The following is a 14769-nucleotide window of genomic DNA, read 5'->3' as shown; positions in this document are numbered from 1 at the left end:
TAAGAAAAAGCACAAAAAAGATGATAAGGCATTCGTCTTAAAGTAAGCGCCATCTATTGAAGAGTAGCTTTACTGGTATTTAAAAAATTATAGAACTTACCAAAAAGAGGAAAGTTTGAACCTTTCTAACCCTTTAAAGGTAAAGGGTGCTTTAACAATAGTCAATTTTATAAACGCCCTAATTCTCATACTACGTTCAAAGGGATTTTTCCTAGAAGTCTTCTAGTACCTACTTTGCAGAAATAACATAAATGTCATAATTTTGCTTAGGTGGACACTTTCTGCGGTTCAATACAATTTTAAGTAATTAAAAACTTTTTTGTTAAAAAAATTAATTCTCAATAATAAGTTTCAAATAAAATTTTGAGTATTGTTTTGATGATTTCTTGACAAATGATGAATGACATGACTATTAACTTACTAGTTTTTTAACAAAAACTAACGATAACTAGGTACTGAATACTATTTAAAAGTTTGTTCAGTACGTACCTAATAATTAACTTAGGAAGCTCACAGTGGGCATGTGGAAAGCATTTTTATTTACTCAAAAAACATCAGTCTTTAAGAAATCACTCGCAGTTTCTCTAGTGAATTGATCCAGTTTTTTCTTTATTAGCGACAAAATGAAACCCACGCCAGCAAATTACCCTGGCTTGTGTTGACCTTACAAGTTCCCAGTCCCTTCTATGCGTTCTGATTGGGACGTGGGTGTGTAGTTTTCAATTTCATTCAGAAAACGTGAACGCTGACCTAAATAAATTTATTTACGACAGTGTACTGAATTTAATATGAAGACGGGTATAAATGGATTAGAGCGTCTCTTCTATAATGACAAATGCGTTATCTTTTATTAAGTTATTTTGCCTTTCAGGATTCTGGATTATACTGATAACATTTCTTCACAATTTTTATTACTACTGATTTTAATTACGTATTAAGCTTTTATTGATAGATAACTTTTTTGTGTGGTCATTCCGAAAATCAGGCTCATTTTTATTAAATCTTTTGTTTAGAGTATAAAATTTTCTTTTGATACCGCCTTTATAAAAGTGTAACTATGCGGTCAAAGTGAAAGCTCTGATGGGTTTTGAGCGTCGCTGATGCGTGTCACGTAATGAATGTAACGAACTTGCTTGAAAGTCTTTAAAACGTTCACCAAAATGCATTTTCGGGGGTCGACGACCATTTCGAAAGAATGCACCGGAGGTTGTTCGCCTTGCACAATTCGAAGTTTGTTTTGGGCCCGTGTAGCAGGCGGCAACAGCCCAAAACGCATTCTTAAATTTCTCTTCTGCCTGGGGAATATTATGGCAACCATACTGCGATGTTTAATAAACCATTGATTAAGTATTACTTTTACTCCATTATAATTGTGAAACAAAACTGTTCATTGTCGTGAACTGCTGAGCAACACAAGAATATCCAGATAGTCCAAAATAGAGTTTATAGAGACGTTTTGGTTTAATCAATAGAGTACTCTCCTACTCTCCTGTACTGTGTAATATTCTGTAACTGATAATGTTGTTACTTAACAGGTTGTTGTATCCTGGAGTTTCCCACAGAATCTACAGTCTCCCTATGTCTTTTTCAGTCTGTTTGCTTTGAGAGGAAATCTGTTAACCAATGTAGGTATAAGTTCTTTCTGCTCAATGTAGCAATGTGTCTTGGAGTGCGTGAAACCGGTCAATTGCCCTCAGAACTTAGCCCTTTTCCCTCTCTTCATTCAATTTGATTTCGCCATTCTGTGATTCTTCAAGCCATAGAGAAATTCAACTCCTCTGAGTTCTGGAAACTAGATGATTATTGAGTTTTGCCTATGCATTTACACACCATTTAGAGCTGACTACAGTTGAGTAAAGCTCTATACGACTCTGCTTGACTATATGGAACATAATTTGTGTTATAAAGTATATTAATTTATTAAAGTGCCTTGGAGTTTCAGTTTTGCTAATTTTGACCACAGATAATGTATTTTATGGAATTGTCTTTGAATGTCCTGAACTTCATTTGCTGGTTTCTGAATTACAGTTGCCTATTCTGAATTACGATTGACCTTTTCTGAACTACTTTTGGAAATAATGTAGGTAGTTATTTTGCAGATGGAAGTTAGACTAACTTTCTGCTTTTCTCACATTTAACTCTTTTCACTTATTACAGTCACTCAAAAGCAATTTTAGGGAGATTTCTGAATTGTGTCCGTAGTTTTACTGGTTCACTCTCTTTTCTTGCTGACACACTAAAAAACATCCTTTTAAAGTTTATATTTTATTAGGTTATAAGTTTGTCAGTTTATGTATGAAATTTACTTACTTTTTTTAAATTATAGTTTGCTTTACTAAGACCTACAAATTTGGATGTCGTTGACTTCATGAAATCATCAATCAATGAAATCTAGCTGTGGTCATTAGAAAATCATTCTTCTGAGGCGGTTTGAACTTTTTTTTTTGCTTTATGGTTCAACTAATTCATTTGTTTTAAGTTATTTACCACAAAACAACTTCAGAAACAAATGAACCATATTAGTGATTACACAGACGGCTTTTGGTGCTTCCGTGAGAAGGCCTTCAGGTATCATCCAATAATCCTAAACAAACAGCGTTTTAACCGAAAACAAACTCCGGGTTGTGTCAGGCCATCAACCTCTCCTTCTTTTTTATTGGGTACCAAGTCGGTTCGTCGACCCGCCCAAAAATCGTTCGGGAATCGAGAAAAAGTACCGGGCCAATGCGAAATTGGGTCACGCAATAGCTGCAGGATTCAGTGTGCGTTGACCTTACGCATTGCTTTTTTTCCTATTTTTATTCGGGCACATTAACCGAAAACCTCACGTTTTTTCCCAACGTGAAATCGGACCTCATCGATGTTGCCAAAGAGGACCGATTTTCGAAATTTTGACTTGCGGAGCAGGCTACCTAGGGAAATCATTAAAAGCTGTAACAAAGTATTAACAGCAATAAATCTCAACTTTCTTTACATATAACACATTGAATTTATTTGACAACACTGTATGAGTTACGCAATTGCGTGGTCGTCTTGGCAACGCTCCCCCCTTTTGTTGCTGCGCCTTTTTAGGGGATTGATTGATCTGAGGTAGGTAGGGGGACCAGTGCTGGCCCCCCAAAGGCCCAAAAAACGAATTTCGGCAGTTCAACGCACCGCGCTTTATGCACACGTGACTTGGTTTACTAATAATAACACTGTTGCCAAACTTTGCTTCTTTCACATTTGCGCTACTTGAGAGAACTATGGTCATGGTTCTGGCACCTTATAATTTTTGTTGTTATTAATTTTAATCGACAAACTAAGACTCTACATTTATGTGTTTGCCAATTCTAATAAAAATTTTTTTATTTATTAGATATTCAAAATTAGCATTGTACTACTTAACTACTGTAAAAGTAGTCTAGCTTAGGTTCTCAAAACAGTCTACTGTAACAATTTTTATAGTTGGCTGTATAGAGTGATCAAAAGAATCAATAAAACAACATTACAGATTAGACACACACTGTAGTTACAATTTCAGTTTGGGAGAAGAACAACATACATAATCATATAACATTCAAATTTGAAAAATCAATACAAAACCATTATAATTGTTTTTTTTTTGTTAAAATTGTGAAATGAATCCTTGAATTTAGTTAAAAAAATAATAATAAAAAGAAGACGAGAAAAAAATCATAAGTATTTAATACAGAAGAAAGCAAAGAAGTTTTATATTGACAAAATGAAATTGGAATTGAGGCTTTCGAAGTATTTTGTATTATGGTGTTATTGTAGTAGGTTTTATTCGTAGAACCTGAAATACAAGTAAATAAATCCCTTCGACCTTTTCAGTGTTGGATTTCTTGGCAACAGTGAATGGCACGTGCCGCACAGGGCTCAAGCTTACCCTAGTTTATCGACCTGTTGGCTTTGCCGGGGGTTGGCTGTTTCCTGTTGTCTTTCCGCAGAATTCGCGTCCCTTCTTGCTTTCCGGTTTTAGGGCAAGGGCTATTTTGGGGAGGCCGCGCGTCGTTTCCCAAAAATAGCCCCGAAGGCTGCGTAGAACGCTTATTTTTGTCAAGAAGTTGAACGAGGATTATTTATGGCCCTGTTTAGTTCAAGGGTGGTAGGTTGGAAGATGTTTGATATTTATGAATTGAAAATGTATGAAAACATTAAATCGGAAATTGTTGAACATTTAATGAGTAGATTTAGTTACCACATGACAATAAAATAATAAGAATCTCCATATTGATGAAATAGACAAAGATAGCAATGACATTCTTACGAAAGTAACTTATTTTATTTTAAGTATTATTTTGGGTTAAACAGGTCCTCAAAGCTATTTTTTATCCTGGTTTTATTTAATGAAACTGGGTCATTTTAGCCGATATTAAATTGGAAAGAAAGAGAGAAAGAATGGGAGACACAGGTAATCAATCAATCAAGGATAAACGCGAAAGTGGGGCGCGGCCCCAACAAAAGGGAAATTAATCGATACTATGAAAGTGCGAGCAACAATTGTATCATTTTACTTTTGTTGTTAAATATTTAGTTTGTAGCTTTGTTTAATTGTAATTAGTAACTCAACTTTTTATTGATTTAGCAAAGTTATTTGGTACGTCTGTTTGTGGTTAGAAGTTTAGAAGTTTCGAAATTTCGGAGATGTTTTTAAGTTACTGCTGGTACTAGATGTTACTATAATTTGCTACTTTATTTTTGGAAGGTAAAACTAAATTTTTTTGAAAAAAAAACCTGAAATTTGGCAACACTGTAACTTGCACGCATCTTACGCAAAATCAATCCGAAACGCAACTTTCACTACAGGCAACGTTGCTCAAATGCCCCTAAAGTTATTTTGCTTCAGTGGGTCCGATATTTCGGCAACAGAGCAGGACTAACTTCATTTTTTGACAGTTAAAGAAAACAAAAATGAAGTTATGAAATAAAAATAAAAATACATGCCAGTTTGTAGCACCTAAAGTTTTATTTTGACCACCCTGTATTTTAATAGAATAAACTAAATAAAATTGTAATCTAAACTTCCAGTTTACTACAGGGTGGTGACTTATAATTATCAATTTGCTGCTTTTCAGAAGTTGTGACTCATATTGTGCCTGAATATTACATACTCAAGCTATACACGTCGTTCTTGGACCCTTTTTAGACGTTTTGAGGCTGACTGGCCTCATCAGCAGTATGCAACTACAAATAATTGACAGAAAAGTTAGAAAACAGTTGTCAGGATGTCTCAAGAATGTTTATGTGTGGAAGTGGAGGGAAAGGCAATGAAAAAAGAAAAACAGTAACTCAGCATACAAAACGTTGGAAATTAAACTTTTATTAGTGAAAAAGAAAGTAAATAAATAAATTGAATTGTTTTGCGTTATCAAAAAGATTTAAATAAAAATTGAAATAAATTGAAGCTGAACCTGTGTTACGCACCAAAATATAGGCCTCTCCCAGCTTTGGCCCGAATTTCATTACGCACCAGCTAGTTCAGTGACCGTCCTATCAGGGGGGGACCAAGGGGACCAACGTCAATAACCTGCGTGTCCTAGTTTTTTCCCCATTCGCGCTGATAACGCCGGTTTATCGAGGGGGATCACTCTCCCTTTCTTGTTGAGGGTGGAACAATGCGGCATTTTCGGCAGCCTTAATTTTCGTTTCTTCCCTTAATCAGTGGCGTCCAATGGAGGTTTTCCACAATTTTTTTAAATTTCATATTTAGGAGGAACGAGCAAAAAATATCCGAAAAAAATACATTGTTCAAAAAGCCCGCCAGTATGACGTAGAAAGTTATTTACCAATAAACTGTAAGAGATCCTAACCCTACAAATACAAAAGTCAATCTAACCCTAATTGGGACGTCAACGTCGTAAATTATGTCATAAGTCAAAGTTAAAGGTGGCGGTTATTACATCCAATAGCAACGCTTAAAGTTAGCTACGTCATACTGGCCGCAAAATAATCAATTTAAATCTAATCAGAAAACGTAAGTAAAAACTTTAGAAAGTTTGATTTTTGCGTTGTAATTTTAAATATATTTTTGTACCCCTACTTTTTATTCTAAATAAAAAAAATATATTTTTTAATTTGTAGGATAAGCTCTTTAATTTTGTAACTATTACTATTACAACTTTTTTTCTGGTATTTTAAAAGGGTCCTAAACTAATGTCTAATAAAACGTATTTTGGCAGAAAAATACGTTTTTTCTTGTCATGACATCACTCATATTTCTCCAACCCCCAAACGCATCCTAAAACTATTTCCTCCAGGGTAAACAAGTCAACAACCCTCGTGCCCCAATTCGGCGCCCCTAAACCGAGGGAAAGCACTTTCCCTTTTAACTGGGGGAATTTTTTATGTTGCTTTCGTCCAGGGTCGTGCCAGCCAATTTTTGTAAAAATAATGAGATAATGGATTTAAATGTTTCAATGCCCTGACTAAAGGTTAATTTGGTGTTTATAGTCTTAATTAAAACAAAAAAATTAAACCATTATTTGCCAGTGAAACATGTTCTCTCATGTAGGGTTACTGTATTTTGTAAGTAGTCTAAGTTTTATTGCAACTCAATCAGTAAATCCTGATGTACTTCTTAATTTGGTAAGTATTACATTATTTCTTAAAAGTGTTTGTAATAAAAACTGTCCAGGACCAACTAATACGAAAACATGGCTATCCTGTTGAGCTTCACGAAGTAATTACCGAAGACGGTTACATCCTGAACTTGTACAGAATTCCTAATGGATTGGAAAAAGACAATTCTGGTAACAAGAGCGCCATTTTGCTGGTACACGGTCAAGGTGGTTCACCTCAAAACTTTGTGGCTTTGGGCAAAAAACACGGACTCGCTTATTACTTGGCCGATCGGGGCTTCGATGTGTGGCTTTTTTGCGCCAGGGGAGTCGAATGTCAGAACTCCAAAAAACATCGGAGTTTAGATTGGAATAAAGATCCAATTTATTGGAATTACAGGTGATTAAACTTCAGAAAACTCATGGTTTATCCCCTGAAAATCAATATAAATTTAACTAACTAATTTATTCCAAACTAATTTGTTAATAACTGGTTTAAGCTTTCACCACATTGGATTGTATGACTTAGCCGCCAGTATTGACGTAGTCATCAACAAAACTAACCAGAAACAAATTTTCCATCTGGGACATTCATTGGGTGCCGTTCAATTTTATATCCTTACCTCAGAAAGACCTGAATACAACAAAAAAATCAAACTAAACATTAATTATGCTCCTTTGGTTATAACGAAAAACTTGGACCATCCCCTAATACAAGCAGTTTTTTTCTTCTCAACTGCTCTCAAGGTATTAACTGTTTCCTTGTATGTTTTTATTTTTAAGTGAATTGAATCTTCTTAGAACATTTACGGAACATTAGGAATGTACGAAACTATAATACCATCAATGAACAAGATGCTTTCTGAAGGAGTGAGAAAGTTCTGCGCTCATCCAAAATGGGTCAAAACCTGCAAAACTATGCTTTGGATGTTTGGATCTCACGTTTCTGTTCTCATAGAAGATGCAAGCTATAGCAGTAAAACTGGTTATGGTTGTTTAATTTTTAAATTTTTAGGAAGTGGTTCCGTTTGCTTGGTACCAAATTCCCCGTTTGTCGATTATACAGCTGACACATTTCATGGATAACTTAAATAAAGGTAAAAATTTACAGTCGTTTTTTGTGGAATGACAATAGTTATGTACAGGAGATTTCCGGAAATACGACTATGGTCCTCAGAAAAATCTTGCTGTGTACAGGAGAAACCTACCACCAGCCTACAATTTGGCTGCGTGCACTGTACCAAATGCGTTTTTTAATGGAAAAACTGATACTCTAACACTGCCTGAGGTAAACTAAGCAGATAACTTACGGTGATCTACTAACACATTTACAAATTTATGACAGGACATTCAGGAAACTATAAGAATGTTACCCAAAGTGATAATGAACTACAATGTACAACCCAAATTTGTTCATTTAGACTTTATATTCGCTAAGAATGCTACTCACATGGTTTACCAACCTACCGTAAAACTGCTCAAGGATTTTGATGCTGGAATAGTGCCATAAAAATATGTTTAGTTGAGTCAAGTTAATTTGTATATAAGAATAAAATTATTTAATAAAGACTCTCATTTACAGATTGTTTGTTATATCTTGTTTTTAAGTATTAAAATTTCTTACTTTCTTACTTAATTTTAACATGCTGCAAAGTTAATAGTAACTTCAGTTTTATTTTTTTTAAGAGGCAAACATAAATCCAGAAAGTGGTTTTGTGCTAGAATCACCTGGTTTATGAGCACAATTTACTGAAGTAATAAGACACATACATTTTTAGTAACTGGATTTTGATCCTCATTTGTTTTAGTCCTCCAGGGTACAAAAACTGACCTAAATACACTTGTACAGGGTGTTTCATTATAAATTACCACATACATATTTTACTCAATATTGATCCATTAAAACTACACCATTTACACATGTAGTTTAGAAAATATCACTTGGATTTTAAAAATATAAGTTGGATTTCAGAATCTATAACTTGTATTTCAGAAAAAGTCACTTGTATTTTAGAACGCGTTATTTCAATTTCAGATTTTTTTGTGTTTCTATGTGGTTATTAATTTATTGTTTTTTTTTTTAATATCACTTTAAGCAAAAAAACCCGCCTATCGGGAGTATTAAGTTATATAAAATATACAAGGTGTCCCATAACTATATGACAATCTCTCGGGGGCATGCAGGGGATGTCAAAATAATACGATTTGTTCATAAAAATTTTTTTTTAAGTCACTCTTAAGGGAAATATTGAGTCCCAAAGAACTGCCTTCCAATTAACGTTTTTGGCCGTAACTTTTGAAACACTTTGTATATTGTAATGATTATTGGGTTTAATGTTTTATCGAAAGAGACCTTCTATTTGACATGAAAACCAGGTATCTCGTCTTCGAAAGGCAGGAACTAACTGGACACAATTTGCTTAAACTTTGACAGCTGTCATTATTTTCAGCTGCAAACGCCATACTCTTGACATTTTTATCGAAAAATTTTACTCTTCCTTTATTTCGATAAAATAAACGGTTTTCGAGATAAATCAATTTTTTATTGAACTGCTTAAACCACAATGTTATTAAAAATATTGGTTAAACTATTTACTTTTTTTACTTATTTACTTTTTTTTAATATTTTTGCTCAACTTTAATTTTCCAAATTACAAATGACCACGTCTAAAATCCAACTGCTCTTTTCTATAATACAAGTGACTAATCTGAAATACAAATTGCAATTTTGAAAATCAAAGTTATTATTCTAAAATTGAAAGTACCTTTTCTGAAATACAAGTGATATTTTTTAAATCCATCTTATGGTTTCTAAAATTCAACTGACGCTTTCTGTAAATGGTGTAGTAAAGTTGATGTAAAGTGTCTCTAATCTCGAGAAATAGGCAATGTTTGACATGGTGTTTTCTTTAATGACTGGTTTACTATTGCTTCTTACTATTTTATGTAATTAATTTAATAAATACTTTACGATTTTTCCTTGTTAAATTCCTACATTTTTTCCGTTGAACAACAACCAAATACACCGTATGCGACAAATAGGTTGTTGATTAAAACATTTTTTGAGTTTATTAAGGTAATGGGTTTCTACAGTTAAAAACAACCAGTTAATTTGCCAAATTAGTGATCATTTACTTAAAACATTTGTTCAACTAATTTGTTGCATATAATGCAATTATTGAAAACACTGCCAACTTGTTCATTTCAGTTGCCTCAGTTTTAGTTAATTGTGCAGAGGCATGAAAAGGGTTTAACTAGTATTTTTTCGGAGTAAAAGAATAGTTTTTGATCAAAAATGCGTATTTCAGAAATTTTTCTTTGTACAATAGTCGTAAATTTAGGAATAGTATGGGGTAAAGTGCCAGAAAAATCATTTAAAAACCCAGAAGCCCATATGAATATTGTAAGTATTCACCACATGCTAATTTAGTATTTTTTTTCCAATCTGTAACCAATAAGGACTTATTAACTTAAAAAAGTAAAAACTTTTAAACATTTTAAATTAAACCCAGATAGAAAGAATCCATTATCGTGGATATGAAGTAGAGGCTCACAAAGTAGTAACCGAAGATGGGTACGTGATTGCCCTTTACCGAATTCCTTACGGTTTTGAGAGAAGCAACCATGAACCCAAATCCAAGCCGGCTGTGTTGATGGTACCCGGAATGGGTGGTTCTCCTGAAACTTTTTTGCTCGTAAATGGCCGACTTTCCATACCATTTTATTTAGCGGATAGGGGTTACGACGTTTGGTTGCTCAGTGTTAGAGGTTTGAGACATATTTTTACGGAGAAACATGTGAAATATGATTGGGAAAATGATGATGAATATTGGAACTACAGGTGAGTTTCAAAAAGGTGTTTGAGAAGAAAAATTTTATTTTTTGAGGCAGATTAGGCACAATTTAATTTATAATTTTGTAGTTTGCACGATATTGCAATTTATGACGTTGCTGCCAGTATTGATCACATTCTGACCTATACGGGCCAATCAAAACTGTCAATGATCGGTCATTCAGCGGCTGGAAATGAGTTTTACGCCCTACTTTCAGAAAAACCGAGTTACAATGAGAAAATCAAAGTTATGATCAGTTGGGGAAGTTCGCCTGTAATTAAAAGGTTTGACTGCCCTCTTCTTGCATTTGTTATATCTATATCCAGGGTTGTAAAGGTATGTCTGAGACAACCAAGTTTAAGGGAAGTTACTGAATTTACCCAAAATTGTAGGGTCTGTTATATAGGTTGGATCAACCGGAATTGCTACCCATTATCAATAGCTTAGGCCCACTTATTACAATGCTTTGCGAGGATTATGAGTTTAATCAAGTTTGTTTTCATATTATGGGAATAATTGGTAGCCACAGATCGTATATCTCTCATCCCAAGGTAAGTTCACTCAATTTTCTAAGTCATATGAAGTGTTTTTTCACGTCACGTGACTTTTGAGAACCTTTTGTTACCTAAACCTAAACGTACTACGTACTTATTTCACCTAATTTAAAGTCCCTTGGTATAAATATGCCCTTTGCTGTGTATTGGAACCCTCCTGGAGCAAAATAACAAATTGCCAAAATGGCACTTTTTGTAAAAATGGTATTTTTGAAAGTTTGAAACTTTTTTATTTGAACTCTTATAAATTTCACTAAATCGCCATTAGAAAAAATATAAAATATACTACAAAATGAGCCAAAACTGGCCTCTCTAGCTCTTCATATTACCGAGATATTGAATTTCAAAAAGAAGTAAAAAATGACCCCTAATAACCCCTCATTCTTAAAATTTTTTCGAAAAATTAAAATTTTATAAAGTGTTTTTTTTGTACTTATTTCACCTAATTCAAAGTCTAAAAATGTATGCTAATAAAAACATTAATTTCACAGATTGTTCCATTGTCTTTCAGCTTTCTTCCTAGATTGTCTATTAAACAAATTATTCACTTTATGGACAATTGCCACGCAGGTAGGTTAATTAAAAATGGCGCCTTTAGTTCAATTTGTAATTTTTTCAAGGTGAATTTAGACAATTTGATTATGGCTTACAAGAAAATTTAAAGGTTTACGGTAGCACTAGACCCCCTGCCTATAATTTAACCACCGCCACTGCTCCTAGTGTATTTTTCAGTGCCGAAGGAGATTCTTACATCTTGATTGAGGTATTTATAACAATTCAAGAAGTTTAATGTAAATCAGTGGTTTTTTTGTTGGTATAGGATATCTACGATGCAATGAAGGTGATACCAAACACCATAAAGGTGCACAAAATTGGTTACGACAAATTCACTCATATTGATTATTTGGTTTCCACAAACGCCACTGAATATGTCTACGAACCAACATACCAGATTCTCAGGGATGTCGATGAAGGAATTATATTTCCACCTCTGGAGGTTCCTTCAGAATATTGATTGTATATTGGCAAAGTAAAATCCGTTATTTTTACGACTTTTAATGGAAGAGTCTTATACAAAGCACTCTGTATAGATGTTTGGAACAAATTTTGTTATTATCAGATAACCCAATTTCATGGTGATCGAGTTTTAGATCAAAACTGCATTACAGCCAAATTATCCTGTTAACAATGTTATTTAGTAAAGTACAAATTAGCCTAATTATTTTGTGTTTGTATATATCCAATGTCATCAAATTAAACCAAATCAAATTACTTATCACTTATGAGCAATTATTTGTGTGTGTGACGAGTAAATATCAACCCTGGTCAAGTTAACTCACTTTAATTAAAATTAAATGTAAATTTACACTTTTAGGAATTACAGACTGCTCTTGGATGTTAAAAAAGTGTTTTGTCACTGAATATTTCAGCAAAACTGTAATCCAATTTAGTGGTTATACTGCTCAACATAAATTAGTTTGACCTTAACTGAAAATGTGAAGATAATAGTCAATTAATTACAGGAACTTACGCACGTACACATTAACTTGTAAAGGTCACACAACTTCAACAGTTCGGACAGTTCTATAAATTATTTATGATTTATCAATAGTGTATTTTTTTAAAGAAAAATTAAATATTATTTTTAGTACTCACTGGAAATTGTAATATTGCCATTAATATGATAATTTTTAATAATAACAATACTTATAACATGTACTATCGTAATCCACGCCACTGGTACACGTGTCTGATATAATACATCGTTTACCTAATTTTTCCATTATTGTGACTGTTAATTGTTTTGAATCTACATAATCATTGTACGGATGCATAGGTCGTTTCCTATCGAACGAGGAACGTGGGGGAAAAAATAGATGATAATCGAGGTTGTTTTCGCAAAATAGGCAATAATAATTGAGTGCCACGTTAATAATAGTCGATGGTTTGTATCTAATTTAACTGCACTGAAATAAATAATTTATAAATAGAAAATTTGAATTTTTAATTTTGTTAGTTAGTTTCAAGAAATAGTAATTCATTTTTCAGTTATTACTGTCACTCGATAACAATTCTAGCAAAAACAGGTGAAATCAGAGTTTTGAACATTGAGAAAAATTATCAAAAGAACGATATTCATTGAAATGACAGACATTTTCAGACAGAAAATTTCTTAGCATTAGTAAAATCTGTTTTTGATTTTAAGGGCAATAATAATTACTTACTAATAATAATAATAATAATAATAGTTACTATTCAATTTCCTATCGTAAAAAAAACAAATTTTATGAAATAGCCAAACTGTAAGAAGTAGAATCGAGTAATTAAAAAATAGGAAAAAACCAGTTCTTGGCATAGTTCCAACACAGTTTAAGATTGACATTTAATACAGGGTGGCCCACGACAAAAGATATAAGTATTACGGTACGTAATACATGGTAAATGTCGTCTTTACTCGGTTGACAAATTTTTAAAACTTTTCTATTTGTAGTCTTTCTTGTGATGTTGATAATTATGTATTCCTTCGTGGGACAGCCTGTATAAACCGCAAATCACTACAATTCTAATGTTTTGTAAAAAATGGTTATTTTATTAGGGTTTTGTTAGAATTTCCAATTTTACCACTAGCAAAGGTAAAAAAGTTGTTTTAATTAAGCTTTTTCGATTAATGCAAACTATAAATCACTCAATTGAGTAAAATTACTTCAATATAATTTTGGTTATACAATTAAAAAAAAATTACAATTGCACCCCTAAACATTGTTTTAACCTAATTTTTATTAGGGTTTTGTTAGAATTTCCAATTTTACCACTAGCAAAGGTAAAAAAGTTGTTTTAATTAAGCTTTTTCGATTAATGCAAACTATAAATCACTCAATTGAGTAAAATTACTTCAATATAATTTTGGTTATACAATTAAAAAAAAATTACAATTGCACCCCTAAACATTGTTTTAACCTAATTTTTATTAAGGTTTTGTTAGAATTTCCAATTTTACCACTAGCAAAGGTAAAAAAGTTGTTTTAATTAAGCTTTTTCGATTAATGCAAACTATAAATCACTCAATTGAGTAAAATTACTTCAATATAATTTTGGTTATACAATTAAAAAAAAATTACAATTGCACCCCTAAACATTGTTTTAACCTAATTTTTATTAGGGTTTTGTTAGAATTTCCAATTTTACCACTAGCAAAGGTAAAAAAGTTGTTTTAATTAAGCTTTTTCGATTAATGCAAACTATAAATCACTCAATTGAGTAAAATTACTTCAATATAATTTTGGTTATACAAATAAAAAAAAATTACAATTGCACCCCTAAACATTGTTTTAACCTAATTTTTATTAGGGTTTTGTTAGAATTTCCAATTTTACCACTAGCAAAGGTAAAAAAGTTGTTTTAATTAAGCTTTTTCGATTAATGCAAACTATAAATCACTCAATTGAGTAAAATTACTTCAATATAATTTTGGTTATACAATTAAAAAAAAATTACAATTGCACCCCTAAACATTGTTTTAACCTAATTTTTATTAGGGTTTTGTTAGAATTTCCAATTTTACCACTAGCAAAGGTAAAAAAGTTGTTTTAATTAAGCTTTTTCGATTAATGCAAACTATAAATCACTCAATTGAGTAAAATTACTTCAATATAATTTTGGTTATACAATTAAAAAAAAATTACAATTGCACCCCTAAACATTGTTTTAACCTAAGTTTTATTAGGGTTTTGTTAGAATTTCCAATTTTACCACTAGCAAAGGTAAAAAAGTTGTTTTAATTAAGCTTTTTCGATTAATGCAAACTATAAATCACTCAATTGA

The 14769-nt window shown here is 32.4% G+C and overlaps 2 protein-coding genes across 2 annotated transcripts; both read left to right on the top strand.

Annotated features, from left to right (window-relative positions):
• Positions 1-6452: 6452 nt before the first annotated feature.
• On the top strand, positions 6453-8141 carry LOC145732508 (lipase member M-like). Its single transcript, XM_081984814.1, has 7 exons — positions 6453-6588; positions 6638-6960; positions 7061-7307; positions 7362-7523; positions 7576-7657; positions 7706-7848; positions 7906-8141. Exons 1-7 carry the CDS (start codon positions 6499-6501, stop codon positions 8068-8070), a joined length of 1212 nt encoding a protein of 403 aa, XP_081840940.1. The 5' UTR covers positions 6453-6498; the 3' UTR covers positions 8071-8141.
• Positions 8142-9726: 1585 nt separating this feature from the next.
• Positions 9727-12942, top strand: LOC145732678 (lipase 3-like). The gene is made up of 7 exons (XM_081985098.1): positions 9727-9963; positions 10073-10401; positions 10483-10729; positions 10786-10944; positions 11439-11517; positions 11568-11710; positions 11768-12942. The coding sequence occupies exons 1-7, from the start codon at positions 9856-9858 to the stop codon at positions 11960-11962; spliced, it is 1260 nt and encodes a 419-aa protein (XP_081841224.1). The 5' UTR covers positions 9727-9855; the 3' UTR covers positions 11963-12942.
• Positions 12943-14769: the final 1827 nt, after the last annotated feature.

This window comes from Ips typographus, linkage group LG8 (assembly GCF_016097725.1).
Source record: "Ips typographus isolate SLU linkage group LG8, UJ_Ityp_2.0, whole genome shotgun sequence".
NCBI classification, from domain to species: Eukaryota; Metazoa; Arthropoda; class Insecta; order Coleoptera; family Curculionidae; genus Ips; species Ips typographus.
The sequence above is the reverse complement of the archived record's forward strand: the minus strand, read 5'-3'. Positions and strand labels throughout refer to the sequence as shown.

Excerpts from the sequence above, each read along its gene's own strand:
- LOC145732508 (XM_081984814.1), top strand. The coding sequence starts at position 6,499 with ATGTTCTCTCATGTAGGGTTACTGTATTTTGTAAGTAGTCTAAGTTTT. Across the intron at positions 6,589-6,637 it reads CTGATGTACTTCTTAATTTG|GACCAACTAATACGAAAACA; the intron begins GTAAGTATTACA and ends AAAACTGTCCAG. Across the intron at positions 7,658-7,705 it reads CATGGATAACTTAAATAAAG|GAGATTTCCGGAAATACGAC; the intron begins GTAAAAATTTAC and ends AGTTATGTACAG.
- LOC145732678 (XM_081985098.1), top strand. The coding sequence starts at position 9,856 with ATGCGTATTTCAGAAATTTTTCTTTGTACAATAGTCGTAAATTTAGGA. Across the intron at positions 10,730-10,785 it reads CTATATCCAGGGTTGTAAAG|GGTCTGTTATATAGGTTGGA; the intron begins GTATGTCTGAGA and ends CCAAAATTGTAG. Across the intron at positions 11,518-11,567 it reads TATGGACAATTGCCACGCAG|GTGAATTTAGACAATTTGAT; the intron begins GTAGGTTAATTA and ends AATTTTTTCAAG.